The sequence below is a fragment of the Cygnus olor genome, chromosome 5 (assembly GCF_009769625.2).
Source record: "Cygnus olor isolate bCygOlo1 chromosome 5, bCygOlo1.pri.v2, whole genome shotgun sequence".
Classification (NCBI taxonomy): domain Eukaryota; kingdom Metazoa; phylum Chordata; class Aves; order Anseriformes; family Anatidae; genus Cygnus; species Cygnus olor.
In genome coordinates, this window is record NC_049173.1 from 16,181,268 (window position 1) to 16,205,180 (window position 23,913).

At 44.3% G+C, this 23,913-nt stretch overlaps 1 protein-coding gene across 2 annotated transcripts in view; it reads left to right on the top strand.

The window, feature by feature from the left end:
• PRIMA1 (proline rich membrane anchor 1) overlaps window positions 1-17,966 on the top strand; it is a 51,653-nt gene extending 33,687 nt beyond the window's left edge. The window contains exons 4-5 of one of the 2 annotated variants that reach the window (XM_040558905.1): window positions 12,194-12,421; window positions 14,966-15,088. In XM_040558905.1, coding sequence (XP_040414839.1) covers window positions 12,194-12,209 — 16 coding nt within the window. In that variant the 3' untranslated portion in view covers window positions 12,210-12,421; window positions 14,966-15,088. Of the gene's footprint in view, window positions 1-12,193; window positions 12,422-14,965 lie in introns of both variants that reach the window. The other variant, XM_040558904.1, reaches the window with a different exon arrangement.
• Window positions 17,967-23,913: the final 5,947 nt, after the last annotated feature.

The window sequence follows — 23,913 nt, forward strand, 5'->3', positions numbered from 1 at the left end:
TAGGATGCTTTCCAATATGTGAAAAGCCTGCAGTTAGTATCTCCAGAACATCCATACAGTCTGAGATGACCTGTGAGCAGCTCATAGTGCCTAGGGATGCGACTCATTGGCTCTGCTGGGTTTTAGGTAGGACAGATAGCTCTGCTCCCAGCTGTACCACAGGGTTTGCTGACAAAGAGCTGTCTTGCTAAGTCAGCAGAGAAAGCAGGTTGATGATAGCAAAATTTCACATAATATATCTTTTATTCACTATTCTAACTTTCTCAAGCCACAATAGTTTTGTATGTGTCTCATAGCCTGAGAGAGAGGTGCCATAAATACCTACATATGCACTTCCTTAAATAGGTGGTGAGTTCACCTTCAAATAACAATTAAATGGAAGAAAGCATTGTACTGAAATAAAATGACAGGCCATATTTACACTGTCTTAAAATTCATTGCTCAGGTATTTTCTAGGGCACTCAGCATTGCCCTACGATTTATGGACCCCATGTACTGCAAGATCTAATTTCAGTAGTTGGAGCAGGCTTCAGGAGGTTGGCTTTGTTTAACAAAACGAAGCAGGTACTTACAAGGGGAAAAGGCTTTCTTTCTTTAAGAGGACAAAAAGTGGGAGTGAGAGCTGTGATGAACCACTGTGTGTGACAAACATGTCCCATGGTGCAGAGGTGTATGTTCTACCTGGCAGGCCATGGCCCCCAACTTCTCCCCCAGCACATTTTGTACCACTCGTACCCCCAAGAGCAAGGACAGTGTAGTCCTCCATGTGGCCATCTGTTATGAGAAGCACTGAGGCTAAGCACAGTCTAGTCCAGAATCGTTATTTATTGCAACAAAACAATGGTTTTTAGTATGGGGAGAGAAGACAGAAGAGGGGCCTAGTCTACTTAGTTGCTGTAAAGTGGATATGTGCAGCGTGACAGACAACAGACAGGTCAAGATGAATCAAGACTGTTAATCTCTTCTGTTCTCCCCGAAACATTAGATGGGTTTGCACTGAAATGGTGCCTTGATTTTCAGCAGATGGCTGGCAAGATGGTAATTACTCATTAGATGAAGTAGTATAGTTGGTGGAAGAGCTGGGTTAAAAAGTTTGGATTGAGTGAGGGACACTCAAAGGGAAGAAGAGGGTCTGTGGGAGCAGATCTGTGTGGCTTTGATGCACTTTCCTAATGTCAAACCAGTCTGGCACTGCAAAAGGGGTCAACCCCTAGGAAGTGCCTTTCAAAGGGGCATATGGTCTTCATTGGAAAGGCCTGAGAATGTCACTAAGGGCAGTCGAAAGAAAAACAAACTCCAAAATTCTGGAAGAGCAAAAAGGCAGTCACATTGTAGCCTGAGTACCTTTTCTGCTGGCTGAATGTTGACGCTTACCAGCAACAGGTTTGGTATCTACCACTGAGCACCTCTAACTACAGTCAAACTCCCTGTGTGTTGCCTACCCCCCTTCCAGTGGTGAATTTATTCCCATCCTGGGATGAGGCTGCAGATGATCTACAAACAACAAATTAAATATTATGAGCAACCAGTCCTGCTGCAGGAGATCCCGTTTTTTAACCATCAAGCAATGAGTTCATAGAACCGCAGAGTGGTTGTGGTTGGAAGGGATCACTTGAGATCATCTAGTCCAACCTATTGCTCTGGTAGGGTCAGCTAGAGCAGGTTGCCCAGGACTGCGTCCAGCCAAATTTTGAGCATCTCCACAGAGATATCAATAGCTAACACTACTTATTAAGTGTAGTCCTATTTGATGAAATTTGTGTAAAAAGAAAAGCAGTTATTCTTCCAAAGAGCCCCAAGCCTGCATGTTGGTTGCTCAGCGATTTCCAGGCTAGCATATTTGAGACAAGCTGTTGAACAGCTTTAAAACTTGACCCACACCCAGTGTTGTTGCCAGAGCTCAGCTGTATTGATCCTGCTGACTCAATGGCACCACTGGGGATTTTGAAAAGGGGCACTTAAGTTAGTACAGTCCAATGATTTTTGGATACATCAAGACAAAAAAAGGTTGGCCTTGTTTTTGAAGCAGAACACCAGAAGTATTTCTACTGCTTGTTAGCAGGTTCATTTGACAGATCAAGGGCTGATGAGTGGAGTGGATAAAGTAGCCTTTCATCTGGAGAGAAGGCTGGGCCAAGCTGCACGGGCAGCGCTTTGCAGGAAAGTTTGCTTTGCTGTTGCCTGTGCGGTGTGTGTGTTCATCAGGTAAGCAGCAGGCTCTGCTCTGGCGCTGTCAGTCTGGGGTTTTTATAAGCAATGCATGTTTGCATAATTATTACAGAGGGAGATTTCTCTGTCCATCTTTCTTTCACAAGTTATACCCAAGTGCATATTAGTAGGGAGAAAGTTTGCTGTCATAAATGATTAAAACATACCCCTATTTCCTCAAAACAGGGATCGCTAGAAGCCTGCAGGAGGCTGCAGCCACCAGTGTAAAACAAATTCCCCAAGCATTGCACAGAATACTCTCCAATGGATATTTTTTTCATTTATTCACTCCTAATTTGTGATGTACTGAAAAAGATGCCAACAGCAATCTGTAGACCATTATGGTCAATCCTGTGGTCATTTAACTTGTCACTGTTAACAGAAATGAGCCTGCCATTTTTCTGTTTTCTGCTGTGGATGAGGCTAGCACATCAAGTGGGCAGAAATCCTGCACTAGATGCAAGTATTTTACAGTAACTGCCTCAGCCCAACTGATTTCACCTGTGTGATGCTCATGCTAGTCTAGTAGTACTGGCTGAAATATTCCTGAAATTTATCCCAGCAATATTCGAAGATACAGGCAGATATTGGAGCTTTGAAACCAACAGGAGATTTGTCAGTTTGGATGATTTACAATGACTTCTCTATTACGTGGTGTTCTTCTTGAAGCCATAACCTCTGAAGTAATATGAATAAATATGAGATAGGGGTTTAAAATGGTGCTTTCACCTCCTCGTATGTTCTCTTCACCTACCAGTCTAAAAACTGACTTTAAATTTAGGACTCTTACATATTCAAAACCTCTCAAGGCAAAGAAATAAAGTTCAATTTCTTAGAAATACATTTACCTTTTAAATTTCCCCCTTTTCATGTTGACATGAGGGCACTTGCGGCTGACCCTGCTGCTGAAAACTGACAGCTGAGTCTGAGAGGTACCTGGGACAGTGTGCTGAGACATCTAGGGAAAGTTTCTGGCAGGGTTATTGGAGGCACCTGAGCTTAGGTCTGCATTTGTTACAGCCTGCAAAAACCCAGCAGCCTGGGTTGCCCAGTACAATCTGCTGTATGGTGCAGAGGAAATTGTACCCATGGCACTGCGGCGGGGTGGGAATCAGTTGCTCTAGCTCCGTATCACCCAGAAATTCTCTCTACACAAAAAGAATCCCCTAGGAACCTGCTGGGTGCCTTTATCACTTTATCCTTTTCCTTCCCACAGAGGATTTGCAGTGCATCTGGAGTCAAAGCAGTGGAGCCTGTTTTCTCCAGTGTCTGAACAGCCGCAGCTCCCCGTGTCTTCAGCAGACACGGCGGGTTTGCAGGAGCTGTAAAACCCCAAAAGTCAGAATGAGAAAGCCAGGGAAGCATGGGCCTGATTCATCACTGTCACCCTGCTTTTCTTTCTGAATAAGCCTACAGAATTTCAAGTCCCGTCTATCTCCCTCTAACCAGTTTACCAGGGCGGGGGTGCCAAGCCAGCCCAGCAGAGGGGAGGCCGCGGCTCCAGCAGTTTCTGCCCTTCCTGGTACCCACCCTCTTGCTGCAGCACAAAAAGAGCCAGAAGAGCCAGGATTGTGCCCACCCACACACATGGGCACCATCGAGCCCTCCCCGGGAGGACCCCGGCGGTTCCTTCATGGGCCCTGTGCTGTCCAAAGCGGGCCACACCACGTGGCCCCCCGCCTTGCTGTGGGGCTGCTGCCACAGAGCTGCACCACCGGGGTGCAGTGGGTGCAGACAGGGCCCCCCTGTGCCCAGCTGCAGTCCTTCTTGGGCACACATCAATTGCTCGCAGTCGCCCTTCAGCCCCTTGCTGCTCGTGCGGCTGTGCGGCCTGGTTTCAGCTCCCTCTGCCCTTCCCTCTCCATACCCCAGTACTTACTGCTAAATATTTATAACACTCCCGAGTTGCTAAGCAGCACGCAGCTCCCCGCTCGGGAGAGACTCGCCGTGAGGGCGAGACGTGCGCTAGGTCAGCGTGGGCAGAGCTGGGGGTGGGAGAAGATGGCGTCTGCCCGGGTGGCCCTGCTCTGCCATACGCCTGCTTCATTGCTGCGGTGCTCCTGTGGTCAGCAGGCATGTGGTCATGCCTTCAGTACCACCAGGCTGGAGGACAATGCTGCCAGTTTGTCCAGCTTGGAGCATTGTTGGCTAAACATCTATGTCAGATGGTGTTTTTGGAGTGGCCTGTTGTCGGAGCGTCGCAGCATTCATTGCCCAAGCTAATGACAGGTGATGGAGTGAAGCACAGAGAGAAGTGAAGGGTCTGATCCCAACTGTGTGTAAGTTAAGAGTGGGAAGATAGGGTCATTCCTGTTTGTAGCCTTTGCCTTAAACCATCCTTGCAAAGAGGCCCCAGACAGAGAAATAGTGGAGTGCCTTCTTTGGTGTCTGTGTTTTGAGGCAGTGATGAGAAACATTGCAAAAGACATTAATTCCCCCAAGCAGCAGTAACTGCACGCTAACCTGGCTCTTCCCTTCAGTTGCTCTGAACCCTGAGAGCCCTGTGCTCTTCTGAGTACGGAGAGTGGCTGAACTCAAATCCTTCCTCAGAAATTGTCTCCACTTAAAATTAGCTAAACCTACTTAGCTCCCAAACTACACAAACCCAAATCTTTGTGCAGACATTAAGGTGCATAGGACTTGCTGCTTGCAGTGCCTCTGCGTGGGCTTGCCCGGTTGCACACCTGGGGAACAGGAAGGCTGGGACCACTGTGTGCAGTCAGCTTGGTGGGTTTGTATTTTTCCTGCAAAAAAGCCAAGTCTGGCTCTGCAGACTTTTCTTCTTGATGGGAAAAATTTAGGAGCAGCTGCTTGGAAATCAGTGGTGTTACTCTAGTTGGTGGCAGGGACAAATTGCTTCAAATGCAAAGTGATCCAGAGTCGCAGAGGTCAGTTTATTTTACAAATTTTGTTTTTCTTCTCAGCTCTTTGCATTTAGTTGCCTTGCAGATAGTCTTCTATTAAAGACATTTCTACACAGAATTTTGGTTCAGCTGCACAGAATGCAAGTATTTAAATAATTCTGTGAACCTCTGCTCAAATGACTCTGTGAAATAGCAGTAGCCTATTTCTTCTGTATGGATCAAGTCCATCACACAAGTTGTTGCCCATGTTTGTAAGGGAACAAATAGCAAGATAGTTATCTACATTCAGCAAAAAATCTGGGCACAAAGTAGCACAGCAGATCAACTTTGTTTTGGGGGTGGAAAAGTCCAGTGCCTAGAATGGCAGTATCTGTAGTTTCTTGGATGGTGAGAGACATAACATCCTTCAGAGATGGGAGGAGAGCAGTGGAGAGCAGCCCTTGCTCATCTCTCTCTGCCACCTTATTATTCCATCCCCACATTTTTCCAGTACTGATGGTCCCCCTGGCATAGAACATGGCACACCAACAGCCAGAGGTGGTGTGGGATTCCTGCACCGCCTCCTCCACTTCCCAGATAGACATCTTTTTGTAAGGACAAATTCCACATGGGAGCCCAGCTAAGTAATAGTTTATAAATAGTTTTTTTCTGGCCTCACTGTAGCTGAGCAGAGCAATTAGGTAGTTCTCATGTGTTGTTCAGTGTGTATGTTTAGATGTCTATAAAACAAGCAAGGTATTAATCAGGATTGATACAGCTAGGCACTTGAAAAGCATGTTTCTCCAGATTTCCTTAATGTTTGTTAAGCACTTTGAGGACAGAAAGAGCTAAACAGTGATAAACATTGTTCTTACTGTACCAGAAAGACTGGAGAATGTTACAGGACTAAGAGAAAGAAGATCTCGAGTTTTGGCTTCCACTCATGGTTCTGTATTACCAGCAAATTGTGGATGAGCAGAACAGAGCTTGCTGCTTCCTTCCAGGGAATGTGCATGGCTGAGTTCTGTGCGAGTCATGGAGAACTCTCACAGACATGCAGAAATCAAGGACCAAACCTGCATATGTTCAGCTTCTGGGCACAAGAGCCCACAGAGTGTGCACAGTCCATTTTGGGGGCAGTCTTCAGTTTTTGTCCAACACTGCACAAGCCCCGTGACTTTGATTTTAGTGAGACACCAATATAACGCCAGCAATGCATCCAGTTTGCAGGATGTTCACAGAACGGCTCTAGGAAATACTGCTCTGCATGAAATGGGAAACAAACAAACAACAACAAAAAAAGCAAAATGGGAGAGAGTCTGCTGCTTTTCTTATCCAGCTGAACCTATTCCTAGCCATCACCCAGCCCTGGGTGATGATGTGGAGCAACCCAACCCATGTCCAGCTCTGGCCATAGGTATTGCTGTGGTCACTGAGAGTCAGCCCCTGAGTAACTGAAGTCACACATGAAGCAGTCAGTATTTCTGCTTTGCTTCTTCAGCGTGGCAGCCTGAACATCATAGTAACATCGCACTGGAACAAGACGCTCGAGTCTCCCCGTGTGCCCCCAGTATTGTGAGCAATGTGGCATTTGATCTCTTCCATAAACATATTGGTCTCTTTCTTGAAGCCGTGTTGTTTTCCCTCACTCCCTGCTCCTTCCTCCAGCAATCCCAATTCAAACCATTATTCTTCTGAGGGCAAGAAACTTGTTTGCATCTCCAGCTTAAATTTACCCGTGTCTACTTCCCATTTCTTCTTTTAAATAACCTTTTTCCAGTATTCCTTGAAACCAATCCCATCTCCTCTTTCTTTTCATTAGACTAAATAGTTCAAACTTTGTTGTTGTCTTCCATGAGAAATTTGAGCTGGCTGCTCTCTTAAAGCTATATACTAGCTTAGGCAGACCCTGCCTAACACGACAGAGTTACCTACAGTCCCAGTTATCAGGGCGCTATATGTATATTGACAGTATCAGGCAGTTTCTGCATTGCTTGATTGTGGTTTTGGCCATCTTCCAGATGTGTTTTGGCTTTGTTAGAAGCAGGGTGCCTTCATTCCATGCATTAAACCTCTCTTTTTTCTTTTTTCCATTTAGTGGCTTTTTGCCAGGCTGAAAGGCCAGCAACATGAGCTCATTGTTTCACATTAGGCCCATTCATTTTATTTCCTTTTGTCATCAAAACATATCGATGATGTATTCTGCACTGAAAACACCCAATGGATAACATCAGCTGTCATACCCTCCAGTCAATAAAACCTTTTAAAGATCATTATAGGGAGCGCAAAGAATGAGGGGTCACTGAAAGTACTTTTATCAATTACCTCAGTTAATAGTCCAATAATAAAGCTGCTTCTCTTCCTTAAGATAGGTTTTGTGTAGGTGATAAGTAAGGAGCATAATTTTGAAGCTACTTTAAACGAAGGCTGAGTAGGCAATGGGATTACATCACTTCAGTCTCCCAGGGACAGATCTTTCTTTGTTACCTCATAAAAAATCTTGCTCAAGTCCACCAGAGCCTGTGGAATTACTTTGACTGTGCACTACCAAAAATAAACGAGGACTAAACTCCACTTCATAAATTTCATGTGTGGCTCAGCAATCTACTGCAATTACTTCCAATCTGAACAGGCCAAATTCTCCCTTCAGATAGACTCAGAGTGACTTCAGCAGGCTGGGGTAGGTACACCTCTGCTGCAAAAGATCTGCCCACTGCATTTTGCAGTCCAACAGCCTCTAAGTGCTGATGAACAGCTGCAGAGTGGCTCCATATGGAAATGGTTTTCCCTGAGAGGAGCACTCAGCAAAGGCTAGACATTCAATCTGAGCACAGCGAGACGGATTTGACTATCACAGGGGAGTGTGAAACACCCCAAAATGGAAATCGCCCACATGCCTGCAGAGCTCACTTAAATATACTACAGAAATTGGTCAGCTAAAAATGGCTGTGAGGGAGAGCTGAGATAGCTGTAAATTGTGGGCTTGAAAATGCTCCTGTGAATATCCAGAAAACAAAAAACTCTGCTTAGGAGATGGTATCTTGGGGCTAGATCAAAGCCTATTGATGCAACATGACTGGCAGTGCTGTGAAAGAGACTTTTCTGGTTTGCATACTGGTTCTAGCGCATGCACTTGTACAGATCTTCTCCCCTTCTGCACGTAGGAGACTAATTGAGTAACATGTCCAGATGGAGGTGCTTTTTAATATAACTGTAAAACATTTGCTCTGTACGTGGGAAGTAGCTGAACTAGTAACCTCTTCCTACGAGTAATGAGTAGTATGCTGCTTGTTTTCTGGACAGACTGATGGTCCACATATGGCTGTTAACTAATTTAATAGAGAAAAACTGACAAAGAATGTTCTTCATTAGGGCCTCTTCTTTGATTTCTATCTTTATATTGTCAAATAAAAAATATCCAGATTGAACTTTTCTGATCCCTTTGAGACAGACAAATGGAAGTCAGAATGTGACTCCCTTTCCACGAGTCTGAAAACAATCTCCAGAGAAGTGGCCTTCCCTTTTTGGGAAACACAAGTGCTGTATGGCCGGGCCACAGCGCCAGGCTGCCCAGCCCGGGTTAGTCACAAGGCAAGGCACATGGTGGGTGGCTGCACACAAGCTTTCTAGATTTGACAGCTGTGTCCCAGAAAGCAACTTTCTTCAGTGCATTGAGTCTCTCTAGCAGGGGTCCTGTTCACAAAACAGTCTTAGAAAGCAAGTTTGCTTCTCCCACCAGTTGCTATTATGGGAACAGATTCATCTCTGGTAGCTGATGCCCAGCATGAATCAAGCTGCTGTTTGATGAACACCCACGGTGCTGAGATGTAAACACCCTTCATTCACTTACTTTGCATTCTTATAAGCATTCAGGTTACTGAGAGAGACGGTCTACTAACTGTGTACAAAATTTATTCTTCCATTCCTACCTGCATCTGCTAAATAAGGATTTTTTGAAGTGTGACAGTAGTCCACATATTATCTTGTCTGGGCTTCCAGCATTGAAGTCTTGCCAAGAGCTCTAAGCATAGCTGCCACAGGTATTGCTAACATTCAAGCCTGGGAGGAATGAAGCTGAGTGAAAATATAGTTACCAGGTATCTACCCCATTTCAACTCAAGACGATGCTGCTACTGTTGGATCACTAGTGGTACCTAGACAGCTTGGATGTATCTGTTGTACACTGAAGACCCATGAGGATAGACCGATCCTATAAAAGCAAATGGATGTGTTGTATGAGAGCCAGTTTCACTGAAAATCGTTAATTTTTATGTGTTGATAGCTAATGAAATATTTATCCTTATAGAGAGCAGCTTTGAAGTCATTGCACGTACAAGTGATACGTCTCGACTCCCTGGTATGCCTCTTCCCTTCTGTCGCTTTGCCCTGGGGAGCGACAGGCACACACACAACCAGTCACCAACAACACAGGAGGGGCTCATGAGTCATGGTGTCACTTGTGGTAGAACAGGTCTCCAGCTGTTTATCTTGTCCTATAGAACCTCTTAAGTGCAATTTACAATTTTGTACCACTATTCAGGAAAGACTTGGACTTATACTGTGGTCTTCTGAGCACTGGGCATCTCCTCAAACACACAGCAGGGAGGATAAAGTGGCTTTTCCTCTGACTGCTTTTTAAAAGGAAAATTATATTCTATTCCCATTTTGTAAGAAGCAGAGTAGACATTTCCCTCAGCAAATCCCAAGCGGTGGCAGGCATTCTGGCAGTGCTAAGTAGAGCATCAGAGCCCCAGCAGGAGATGAACTTAAGATTCCTACAGTGTTCTGCTGCCAGCCCAAGGTCAACCCCTCTTAGCTGGGCTGGGTTTCCCCGGGGTCCATCTTTCCTGAATGCTGGCCATGGGGCACCAGCACTCAACAGAGACATTGCAATGGAGGCAGGCAGTAGAAAACTATTAGGTTTGCAGGGTTCAGTCGTCTTATGAAGCCACTTTTTTATTCTAAAATCTCATATCTTCAAAGCACAAAATACCTTGAGAAGTAAGAGCATGTGGGCTTGGATGTGTCTTTTAAACTCCATTGCAGTTTACTCTTCTGGACAAAGCTTCTATTCCGATTGCTAGGTGATCTGATTCTCCTCAATGCTTCAATATGGCTATGAGCAAAATGGCATAATAAAGTCCTGATTAAATGAACAGTTTGCTCAGTCTTTGATTGATTTTCTCTAAAAAGTCATATTTTTTTAAATGTGTGCAAATGAGACAAACGAGAACAAACCCTCCCGTAGTACTCTACCAGCAGAACTGCATTACAGACATAGACCTACATCTGTGCTGAATTTACACCAGCAGCAAAAGCTGGCAGGGAGGGTTTGGTCAAGTATACCAGCTGAGTGTTGTGACCAGTAAGGATCATGTGCCCCAAACTGTGTTTCCTTGTCCTGGTTTCAGCTGGAATAAAGTTAATTTTCTTCATAGTGGCTGGTATGATGCTGTGTTTTGGATTTAGGATGGGAATAATGCTGGTAGCACAGAATCACAGAATGGTTGAGGTTGGAAGGAACCTCTGGAGATCATCTAGTCCAACTCCCCTGCCAAGCAGGGTCACCTAGAGCACATTGCACAGGATTGAATCCAGTCAGGTTTTGAATATCTCCAGAGCGGGAGGCTCCACAGCCTCCCTGGGCAACCTGTTCCAGTGCTCTGTCACCCTCACAGTAAAGAAGTTTTTCCTCATATTCAGCCGGAACTTCCCGTGTTTCCATTTGTTCCCGATGCCTTTTGTCCTGTTGCTGGGCACCACTGGAAAGAGTCTGGTCCCATGCTCTTGACACCCTCCCTTCAGATATTTATACACATTGATAAGATTCCCTCTTAGCCTTCTCCAAGCTAAACAGGCCCAGCTCTCTCAGCCTCTCCTCATATGACAAATACTCAAGTCCCCTGATCATCTTAGTAGCCCTCCTCTGGACTCGCTCCAGTAGCTCCATGTCCCTCTTGTACTGGGGAGCCCAGAACTGCCCCAATACTCCAGGTGAGGCCTCACCAGGGCTGAGTAGAGGGGCAGGATCACCTCCCTTGGCCTGCTGGCAACACTCTTCCTAATACGGCCCCAGGATACTGTTGGCCTTCTTGTCTACAAGGGCATGTGGCTGGCTCATGGTTAACTTCTTGTCCACCAGGACTCCTGGGGGGGACACCACTAGCTGCAGGCCTCCAACTAGATTCTGCACTGCTGATCACAACCCTCTGAGCTCTGCTGTCCAGCCAGTTCTCAGTCCACCTCACCGTCCACTCATCCATCCCACACTTCCTGAGCTTGCTTGTGAGGATGTTGTGGAAGACAGTGTCAAAAGCCTTGCTGAAGTCAAGGTAGACAATATCCACTGATCTTCCCTCATCTACCCAGCCTGCCTATCAGATTGGTTAAGCATGATTTCCCCTTGGTGAATCCATGCCGACTACTCCTGATCACCTTCCTTTCCCCCATGTGCTAACACCAATCTTTCAGTACTTGCAGAGCAGTGCTTACAGAGAGCCAAGGACTTTTCTGCTTCTCATGCTGCCCAGCCTGCTGGCTGGGGGTGCAGGAAGGGGACTCATCCAGGACAGCTGACCCAGACTGACCACAGGGATATCCCATGCCATATGGTGTCATGCTGAACAATAAAACTGGGGGGTAGGGGGTAGCCAGAAGGGGTCAGCCACTGCTTGGGGACAGGCTGGGCATCAATCAGCAGTTGGTAAGCAATTGCATTGTTCATATTTTGTTTTGTATTTTCATTATTATTATTATTATATTATTATTATTATTTTCCCTTCCTTTTCTGTTCTACTAAACTGTCTTTATCTCAACCCACAATTTTACCTTCTTCCGATTTCTCTCCCCCATCCCACTGAGGAGGAGTGAGTAAATGTCTCTGTGGTGCTTAGCTGCCTGCCAGGTTAAAACACAGACTTTCTCTAAGAGCTTTCCTGAAGACAAAAACCTACAAATTCTGTTTGACTGTGCATTGTACATTGACCTTTACACATGACTCTGCAGAGAGCTGGTACGAGCCAATATGAATTTCCTGGACAAACAAGATTTATCATTAAATGTGATCAGAACCTCATCAGAAATGGAAGTTTAACTTGGGAAATGCACTATTAAATGGCTGTTTGATGCTTTCTTGATTTTAGGACTCATGCAAATTAATGCATACATGGTGGAGAGCTCATTATGGACTCAGATGCATCATTTCAGGCGTGTACTAAGCAGTGCAGAGTTGCATTTACTTTTCATTCACAGATGTTATGCATGAAGAGTGCACCAATTTGCTTGCTAAACATCAAAGCATGATGTGTAGCAAATCATACCGTAAAGCAGTGCAAACCGCTTAGCAAACAGCCTGTTTCGCCTGCCACCAAGTGAGTATGTCAGATACGAATGGTTCCCTGCTTGTTCCCTCACTAATTTGACCCATCCCTCCCTGCCAGTGAAGAGCAACCCTGAAATGAAAATGCATAAATACAAGGCTACAGCATTTCATCTGAAAGGGGCTTGGGATACTACATATAGGAAGATCATGCATAACCTACTTATCAGGCTCAGAATAGGGTAATAGGGTTCTCCTTGGTGTATAAGAGGAAAAGGGTATACTGTGATCTCAACAGCCAACAAAATTTGAGGGGAAAAAGAGGTAGTGACACACAGAGCTGGCAACATTGGAAGAGCTAGTGCCTTAATGCCAAAGTGTGGCTTAAAAATTGCAAAACACCAGAAAGATTCTATGATTCTATATAAATAAACACCTCAAATTGCCATTTCATTGAGACCCAAGACAGTTGCTGTGTTTCACTCACACTTACCCTGAGCAGTTGATAAGGCAGATGAGGATGTTGGGGCTGCAGAGAGACAGCAGAACCCCAGTAAAATCTCCATTCTGCTATTTTCAGGCTCTGAAAAAAATAAGTTCTGGTGCATTCTACTATAGGTCATACAATATCACAGGCAGCTTCTCCAGAGAGGTGTCACTGTCGGAGAGGAGACTCCAAACAAACAAGGCTCCGGGCAGGGGAGGTAAAAGAGCTCCTGGAGACCAGAAGCAGAAGTCAAAAAAGGGGCAGAAGGGAAATAGAGCAGAGTTTCAGGAGGACTGAAACTTTCTTTTCTCTTGGCCATTCTTGAAATCACTTCTAGAAAAAAAAAAAAAGAAAAATGTAGATAAACATGAGAGGAAGATAATTCTTGAAGAAAGAAAGATGCCAGACAGGGAATGAAAAGGGGTGGGGGGGGGGGGTTGAGGGCAGAAATACATAGGACAGCAAAATAGAGAAAGAAGGGGTAAACAGGAGAAAATGAGTGGAATGTTGCCTCTGCATTTCTCCTGAGGGATGTGGTGGAGTGGATGGGTGCTTTACAATGGTATGAAAGACAGAGCCTCAGGATCTCGTGTCAGATACAGGCAGACACAGCATGTTAACAGCTGAAAAGGGGTTCAATCGAGTTCTTAGGCTCACCTTCCCTTCCATTTTCATTCTCTAACAGCTGAAACCACAGCTAATATTAACAAGCCTTAACCCTTACCAGGGAGTAAGATACCATAGTCAGAGTTATTTTCTTCAACATTACAAGAGAAACAAATTTATCTTCCTGTAGTCATTCTCCATAAACCTTTCACTAATGCCTTTATCTGCTGAAATTAAATGTGCTTAGCTATTTTTATTAATTGATGTTTGCGTTGTTAAATAATGCCAAGAACAATAGCAGAAAATATTACATTATACATGTTTATGTAGTGTTCTTTTTGCCCTTACAAGCATCTTGAACTCAAGGCACTAATGTATGCGGTATCTACGTGGAAAGCACAGAGCTTTTGCCTCTTACTGTGTGTAAAACTTTGTCTTTAAATAAAGGCCATGCCACTTTTGAGGAGAGAAATTGTGGAGGAAATAATCCATGATGTAATATGGTCTGTTATAGGACTTATGCTCAGGACTTCCCTTTCAGAGTCACTTTAAAATCCCAGAGAAGATGCTTTTGCTCAGTGATTTGCAGATTTTTGTTGGTTTTCTGCACTTGCTGAGCATTTGCTGAATTGCCTCATGATTAGCATTGTTGGATCTAGACAGTGTTACCAAATGGTGCCAATGACCACTAAATACAAAGGGAGATGGTTGGTGTTGGGGGACTGGCAGATCACAGCAGGAACTGTGTTTTCAGTCAGTAGCTTCAACACTTAGACGGACTTCTCCGGTTGAACTAGTAAACTAGGCCTCCTTCACAGGCCATACGGAGAAACAGGAATGCCTCTGACATATTTTGGGTATCCACTTAAGGTGATCTGAATCATGTTTTAAAAGTACCTCTTTCTGTCCACTGACTGTGAAGAGAGTCTAGCCTGGTTACCACAGATGTACATATTGACACCTGCTCAGACAAGTCCTCTCCTAGTGACTGAACACAGTGGTTTTATAATGACTGCTGAGTGAGCTGGGTCCTCAGTGGACATGACTGGCCATCATTGCAGTTTGAATGATGTGGCACTTTGAGGCGAAAGGCCCAGGACTGGCCCAAGGTAGATCCTCAACCAGTGCCTGAGTTCCAGGGATGAAGGTGGTGGTGGAGAGCTGGGAACATACATGGCCCCATGCAGGAGGGCTCTCCTTCCAGCAGCTTTCATTTCATGCAACACACACACCAGTATCTATACGTAAGCTGACATGAGGAGAACAACAGTCCAGAATGTGGCTTAGGACCAGACCCCGCACCTTACAGCTGAATCATCAGGCTTGACAAAATTTAACTGCTGATTTGACCTGTGCTCAGAAAGGGAAAACAGAGGAAATATTCGCTGTTATAATACACCTTAAATGTCCTTGATTTTCTGTATTGACAAAGAAGATGTTTATCTGTGTCCTTTCTTCTCCCCCTACCCTACCTATTCATCACCGAACCTGGGATTACCAAAGGAAACCCATGAGAAAAGAAGAGAATGGAACCAGTCGGGCTGAATATGCAATGACCTCCTCCCAAAACAACAAAACAGTTGACAACAGTGCGGTCGTATAATCCCTGAAACCCCACTGAGGTGCAGGAGGTGGTAAACTTTTAAAGCACATGCATGGAGTATGCAAGGTGGGTGAAATAAGGCACCAAAGGGGGCTCTGTGGCCACAGACTTCATTTCAGAAATAGCGCACGCATCAGTGACTCAGAAGAGAAAAGCAGGCAGCTCTTCAGGCTTGCTGCTTCTCCAAGGGAGGATAAACTCGCCTGTCCAGGCTGCCCAGAGAAAAAGCATCACAAAGGCATAGGCATTGCATGCTGCATCTCGTGAAAGCAACGTCACGATGCCTCCTGCTTCCTCTTCACCCACTTTTTATTTTGAATTGGGTGCCCACAAAAAGCTCCTTAAATAGGGTCTTTCAAGGAAAAGGTGATCTGCCGGAGTGGCAGCAGCTTATTATAAATGTGTCTGAGGGTCAAGGGTGGAAGCTATCACCTATATGCTTCTCCAGCCCATGCAGTGTTTTCACCTAGAACCTAGCAGCTTTGTATAATTATACTTCACTCATTCTTATCATTTTTATTATTTCATTATTAAAAAGGAGAAAAAAAAATCTGTTAAGCCATCAAGAAACCAAAAGTTGGATGAACTTGTGACTGAACTTGTGACCAGGAAATTCATCTGTGGTCTGGTGACTATGCAATTTCCATGGCTGAAGATTTTTCAGGCAAAAGAAATCAAAATATATTATTTTAGCAATTAGCATTGCTAATGAAAGAGAGATATTATTAAGAGGTGCTTTGAACATTATTACTTTATAGTAAGCCTCCTTTTCCACATCACATACTTTTTATCTTTTAAAAGTTCTTCCTTTGTGAAAGTTTTCCCATGTTTCCCACATTTCCTCATGGTTGCATCGCACTGATTTGCCAGGGAAACCCCTACATGAAACATCTTGTTTACATCCTGGAGTGAGCATTTGGGCGGGACTTTGTAGAGAGGATGAGCAGCCCTTTGAAGTCCTTTTCCTTCACTGATGAGTGTTGTTTCCTGAAAGTGCCAAGTCTGGTGAAATGACCCACCAAGGACGTTGTAGAGCTGGCCTGGAGGACCATTTTTGAGGGCCTTGTAAGCTGGTTGTGCCCATGTTAACTCAGTCTCTGCCTCTCCTGGGCAGAGACTGCCAGTTGTGCCAAATTCAGCGTAATAGCTTAGTGATGTACTTTCCATGACATGGATTGCAGACTACTTTAAGCAAAGCTGAATCCACCCAAATCCATTTCATTTAGGATCTCAGGTTAGACTCAGTAAGCAACCCCTAGGATAAAGACGATAGGAGTGGCCGAGCCGCTGGTCTTTACCCACCCCCTGAAAACTTTCATTTGTGTCACACCTCCACATGTATGTCTCCATTTACCTCTGTGCTGAAAGTAGCGACGCAGTGAAAGAGAAACGTCCACCCTGGCTTCTTGTCTGGACATCAAGCACCAATGCCACTGGGTCTCTGTGTCTGTGAGTAACTCCCAGGGGCCAACCTGGCCCTGGTCCGGGATGTGGCTGTTCCCCAACCGTCGCGTCCATCGGAAATGCAACACACCGATGCTTTCAGTTTGTGTAAGGATGTGCCTGAACTGCAGAAAGCAGATCTTGATTTTGAACGTGGTCCTGTCTGCATTTGGTCTATCTCTGGGATGTAGAGCTTGGCCTGATGGTAGAGGAAGACGATGTTCTGCAGACCTTCTCTGAAAAAACTCCGGGATGCTTGAATCAGCATTTTCAGCTCAGGCCCATCTCTAGTTTTCTATTACCTATTGAACAATAGGATATATGTAAATATAAGTATCTTTTCAATGATAAAATGAAATGCTGCTATATACCGCTGTTGAGAATTTTATGGAGTTATTCATTTAGCTTTTTAGCCTGTCATCATTATGTAGAAGTTTAGCTACATAAAATTATTTTTAAAGGCTAGACTTTCTTGAGAAGTAAGTTATAAAAGTGAAAGGGAATAAGTAACCTTTTGCCCAAGACTACGATCATTTCCTGCCATATTTATATTGTGTGCTTGCACAAGATACAGTGATATGCTCTTAGATCCAAAGTGGGATTAAAATGACAGAATTTACATTTTGAGTCTAGTATCCCAAATGTTGATTGCCTAAAGCACTTAGCCCCTAAATACTATAATAAAAATATTGCAAGTATATTTCTAGAATATTTTTAAAGCTATAATATTTATTTTGGTGTAGTTACCTATGTTTGCCTTTCTTTTTTTACTCCAGTTGTTTCTGCCTAAATGTGTCATAGTTTGAGACTGGTTGCATGTTTAGCTGAGAGTATAAGTATGAATGCAGATGAGTTTAGCATGATACGGACTCAGGATTAGCACTTTCTCCTAAAGGTTGTTGATTTTACTTATTTCCTAATAAAGCTTTAAAGGTATGTTCTGAAAGGCCAAAATCACAAAAGGGATTTGTAGCTCATCACGTTCATCAAAATGTGTCTGTTTTTGCAAGAAAAAGTCTAAAGAGATGGTCACTGGATGCTGTCTTATTTTCAGTGATGTCGATGGTAAAATGTCCTCACTGAGAGAAAACTGTGGTGTATGACATAACCCACAAGCAAACCTCCCCTAAAGCCCTGGAGGTCTCTTCAGTGGAACACAAATGTTCAGGCTTCGTGCAGAGCAGGGAGGTAGCACGTTTCAAGGAGCCACACGTGGGGACCGGCATCTATTTCCAACTCTGCCACTGATCTGCTGTTTACTAGCAAGTAATTTTGCCTCTCTGTGCCTCAGTTTACCCATCTGTGTAGTCAGGATAAAAATACTTAACAGCTCTGTGGCAGTATTTTGAGAGATGTATATGTATCTTACTTGCATAGGCGGGGTTACACTGTCATCATATCCAACACGCTGATATTAAATAAATGTATTTGGGCACATCATCACCATAATACTCACACTTCCCAAGGTATTTCATAAGCAAACAATCCCCAGTGTGTTTCATTAATCCACTGGCCACAGAAGAGCAGCAGCAGCAGACAGGCTGGGAGCTGCTCCTCTCTGCTTCTCCAGAGTCCTTGTTCTCAGCACTTACATAGCTGCATGGCTGGGAGAGACAAGAAATTCTTTATGGGGCAGTTTTGCTGCAGAATGTAGAATCCTGGGCATCCAAATACAGTTGAATACAGTGCACCAAAAATTTAAGGTGATCTTCAGAAAGTCACTCGGAGAAGTATGCTGGAAGCAGATTAAGTCTTCAGAAAACTGAGGCCAGAAAGGCAGTGTCTCTGGGGAATGATTTTTGAAGTTTTCTCATATGGCTTAAGGGTTTGTTTAACACTCCACAGACTACTCGGGATGCTTTTCTAAAACAGCCTTCTGTGCTTCCTTATTGTACTATAATTAAATACAAATGGAAAGGAAAGGTCTTGATGGATAAGGGCCTCACTGAGCAGTGACCCTGGATCTGGGGAACTGGCAACTCAAAATACAGCTCTACAAGCATTGCAAGTTTATTTTTAGCCACCAAAATATCAGGCACAGAAAGGTCCTGTAAAGCTCCATTCACAAAATAGCCATATCCCTGTCAGATGCAAAGGTGGCCTGTTTCTAGACGGAAGTAAATTGCTGTGCTCTGACACCTCTGATCACCACCAGGCAGCCTCGTAAAACAGAAGACCGCTTTGTTCAGTCTGAGGGAGAGTATTAACTCAAAATTTCTTCTTTTCTACGAGCATCACCACTAGCAGACACAAGCAGAGACTGCACTTTAAGGGCCTGAGCTGCAAAGCGTTGTTTCCTCAGTCCTCCACAACGTGAGGAAGGCTGAGTTGAGGTGTCCGTGTGTTGCAGGAAGCCTTGGCCCTGTGGCCCTTCCTGGCGCAGGCCCACCACAGAGGTGTGACCAGGAAAGTATCTCCACCTCGCGTAGGTGCTGCAAAAACAAACATGGAAGGAAACAGGAGAGTTCTACCAAGTCTAAGATATAAATATGTTGATATATATCTAGGCAGAGACCTAATTGTCCAGTCTTGCATGCTGTATGGTCATGCACAGCATGTGAAGCGAGCGTGGCCCTGCTGCTCCAACCAGGTAATGACCATAGATGCTGCCAAGCAATGGAGAATCAGGCCTGTGGTAGATATGTATTTACAATACTCCCTGCATCTGTACAAACAAAAATATATTATTTTAAACTACAAAATAGTGTGTTAAATCAATGCATGAATGTAAATATTCTAAGATCTGCCTTCTTGACTGTGTACCACATGTACAGATGAAAACGAATATTGTTTATAGGAAATCTGTATCAGTGGTTAAATGATTAAAGAGAAAAATATCAGAATTAATGTTGTCATGTTTCTCAAACAAGCCATTAATGTATATTTAGTATTTAAGGATATTGCTCAATAAGTATGTTCCGTACCAAAAACTGTGTTGCATATACAGATTGTGCAGTACCCTATTTTAAAAAGGCACCATAATTAATTTTTATTTTAAATAAAAATGTACTTGTAAAAAGTTTCCTGTGTCCTGTGGGTTATGTAGCTGAGGATTGAGACATGGTAAAGAGAAACACTGCCAGGAGGAATGACTGCAGTGCCTGTTGAGGCACTTCTCCTGCTGCCTGAGTTAAGCCTGCTTAAAAGAGCTTTCTGCTCTGGTTTCAGTGTAGCTTCTGGCTGCTGCTCACACCGGTGTCTGGCTGGGTTCTGGGTCCATCTCATCCAACTCTTAAGTTTCAGTCCCAGAGCCATGCTATGAGATTTTTGGCCGCTGCCCATTTCTTACCTTCGTCCCTTCTCTGCCGTGCCCTGGCACTGGCTGCACAGCCCAGCACTGTGTGTCCCTGCCTACCCCATGCTTACCCCAGAGCCCTTGGCTGAGCAGTGCTGGGAGAGGAGGAATTTACTGCCATCATCAGTGAGTGGCAGGAAAACTGGGTCCAAAAGTCAGTGCTTTGCGAGCTAAGGAATTGCACTAGCACATTCCTGCAGCACCCCCAAAGCTCAAGAAAGCCTCTCTCTTTATTATGCCAGAGGTGCTGCAAGTTTCCCTAAACCCCTCTTGTTTAAGAATTTTTATTTTTGCCTTTCGCATTAGGTTTTCTGATGCAAGAAATAATGTGCAGCAATAATTCTAACTCACCACTTGGGCTTAACCTTCCAGTTTCCACGTAAGAACAAAAGCAAATCATTGACCCAAGCTTGAAAAGATTCACCGTGACCTATAGGAGGTAAATGTGGATCCTTTGGCCAGGATTCACCCCACATGATGTTATGCCTTTAACAGATGGGAGTAGAACACAATCTGTGAGGGCTTCTTGAAGCCATCACCAACCTGAGCTGTATCTCACAGTGGGTTTTTTGCTTCTTCAACCAACAGGGAGCCTAAAGTAACTCCCCTGGTACCTTCAGGTGCCTGAACGAGGTCAGCTGTATGTGGGCCTGCATGGGGGAAATTTAGTTCAGGTATGGAGGCACCTTGGTTGCCTTTAATTCCTAAAATGGGATTTCCTCATGGTACAAATATTTGTCTGCCCAATTCCTGGAGCTCAGTAGATTTCATTGGTCCCTAGTGAATGATTTCATATCTCCATTTATAGGATGTCTAGAACTGAACAAACCCCAAACCAACATGAATGTAAATTGAGCAGGTGACAGTTTAATAAACTACAGCAAGAACCATTATTCCACGTACTATGCCATCCACCAGACTTCAATAACAGCTGTGTTCTGTGAAAGAAAGCTTCCACATTAAAATCTCCCTGTGACCACTCAGAAAGAAAACGCCTCCAGCAGACATTTGTCCCTGCTTCAGGCATCAAAGCTGATGGTTCAGCATCCGTACCTCCAGCCTGTAGCTGAGGAAGCAGCACGTCACTGGGAAGAGGAGACTTACACAACTGAGGAGTGACTGCTTGGACACCATTCTGCAGACAAAGGTAGGGCACAGCCCTGGTGATATTCAGGTGAAGACCCTCAAGTCCTAGTAACAATAAAAATATCAACCCAGAATCCACTGCCATTTGACTATTTGTATGCCGTAGTCCAAGTGAAATGGTCACATGAACCAAAGCATGAGCATCTTAAAAAATGACCAAGGCACTGGTGCTCTTTGGTGAGCAACAGGAGTATTTGGTGCAAATCTGACTGGACTGGAACACAGCAGAAGAGCTCCTAACCTAAAAACTGTGGGTATGTTTTGAGAATCACTGAAAATATTCCTAAAGAATAGGAGACAGTAAATATCTTGCTATGCTGAAAAGCCTGGTGTTGCCTGGTGTGCTCTTCCTCCACTGGCCCAACACTGGGAACCAACATTATGATACCAAGAGAGTAATTAGATTACTGGGTTTTAATATTATTTGGAGAGGGAGCAAGAGATTTATAATGAGAGAGATGTGGTGTATTATGTGATTTTGGTAATATACAATCATTATCAAGTGCATTTCACTGGTTTCATCTGGACACGTGCATTGCCAAGGTCTACATCATTTTAACAGATGTCCAGTACAATTAGTTTTAAATAACATCTTTCTCCTTTTCTGAAAGAGGCTCTGATTTGGGCATGCTTGATTCATGCAGGTACAATCTTTGCCCCTCAAAACAATCCCGTGTTTTAAAAGACCTAATGTATTAGTCTTAAGTTATCAATGTGTCAACATTCTTATTAATAATAGATATTTCTTTTCTATCAAAAATACCCCTCAGAGATGGTCTTCCACTTAATAAAGATTATATCTAAGCCATTTCCTTATGGTCCTTTCATAGCTATTATATCCTCAACCAGTTTTAAAGCACAAAAACAATTACTTAATTGCAAGCTAGCAGAGAAGTTGCCCTTGAAAGTGACCTGAATCTAATTAATTTTGTTAGCATTCAGGAAAAATATACTGGGAATATTAATACCAAGATTCCTGGCATGTTCTGAATTTGTTTTATTTTTGGTCAGAGTTAATACAAAAGCATTCACTACCACATTTAAACACTTGCCGTGTTTCTCCTGCCTTGCACCATGGCATGTTTGGCATAGCCATGGGGATTAGCAATTCTCCTGATTACTCTGAGCATGTCAGCAGTGCTGTCGCAGCATCCTCCTGCCCCAACCCATCCCACCAAGAGAGTGTGCACAGCACAGTGAGCACCAGCAAGGGCTCCATGCCTGCCCGCGGAGGGAGGCAGCAATGCCTGGGTGAAGCATGCAGCCCCTGAAGGGGGAATTCCTGGGGAGAGGAAGGGATGGTGCAGCTGCTAGGAGCAGGATGCGGCACCAACACCCCTTAGTCCTGCTGGTACAGTCACTGAACAAGTTAAGTACAGAACTAAGGCTGCAGGTGAGCGGTCAAGCCCTCTTTACTGTATATTATAAAATGCCATAAAGGTATTACACCCATGAAAGACACATTATTGCACTGACCAGTTTCTGATCAGCCTCCAGTGCTGCTGGGGAAGGCACTGGACATGGTGAATGTGGTCCATGGGATCCATGGAGACCCAGCTCTGCTTCCCCCAACAATTTATAAATGAAAATCCTACAGGCTTTAGTTTCTACCTCACTGTGTAAATGGCAAGGCTATAACAAGCTGATTTTATTGTGAGTGCTGGCTAGATACATTTAGTCTTCTTTCTGGCTTGTTGATTTCCTTAATCTGTGAGCACCCATAAAAAACAGTTAAGTGGTATTTATATTTATCTGCCTGAAAGTATTTTATATTATATATTATAGTGGCTGAAAGAGAAAGGAAGTTTCTTTGTAAATAGCAGCTGGCTGTTTGCTTTCTTATGCATTGATATAAATTTCATGAACTGGGTTTCGTACAGCACAAAAAGAACTCTGAGCCAGAACATGAATAAATTTCCCTCTAAGTTCAGCATCACTTCCCCCTGCACACACACACAGAAATGCTTTCAGTATTTAAGGTTTCATTTAACACAGCCATAGCAGGAAGTAGAAAAGAAAATATAAAGAAAAGCAGCAGTATGGCAGACACATCCAAGTGAGCGAGCCTGTGAGCCAGAGACAGCCTTTCCCATTTTGATTTGTAATTTGAGGATAATTCAATTAGACATTTCAAGCAATTTAAACATTCATGCATTGTCCAGCACCAAAGCATGAACTGTTCAGCAGCAAACTAGACCTGACAGCCTTAGCAGGCCAAGTACAAATCTCAATGTTTCAAATGAAAAGCCCTCACCTAATTGATGCCTACCGGAAAATTAAAAAAAAGGGGGGTGCAAGGGGGGCCACAGGGGGTGAGAGAACTACAAATGGCAGAATGAGGCATATATCCTGATTAGGGGCTTCACACCTCATTAGCAGTCATTTGCTTAACAGAATATTTCAAGGCCTGTGCGTTCCTCGTAGAGAGAGATTAAGATCCAGATGCACCTGATCACCCATCTGCTGCGCCTCTCCAGCGGTGGCTGACGGCAGGCGTTTAGGAGCAAGATGGAAGGGACCTGTGCTGCCTATTGCAGCCTGAGCCCTCCTGCTAGCAAACAGCAGCACAGGAAGCAAAGGTCCCAGTACCCACGCAGCAGGAGAAATCCTGCCTGAACAAGCTTGCGGCCCTTTTGGACATGGCAGTGAGAAGTCAAGAGCAGGAATCGCTGTCCCCATGCACGTTTCTGTACGGTGACTTCCCCAGCATCATGAATGAAGCCTGCCAGGGGCAAGAATTTCAGAGGAAATTTTAAGCAAGGATGGTTCAGAGCCCTGTTTGCTTTCAGTGTGTTGTTCCTTGTGACCACTGAGTTTGGGAAAGAAGCTATTTGTCTTCTCCACAGCAAGCTGCCCAGCAAGCAGCAGGTCATGCTAACCTCTAGACTGGCTGGCTGGCAGGCAAGACTGTTTTGATGGACAAAGATATGGGCTGCCCGAAGTCATTCTTTTCATTAACAGCAT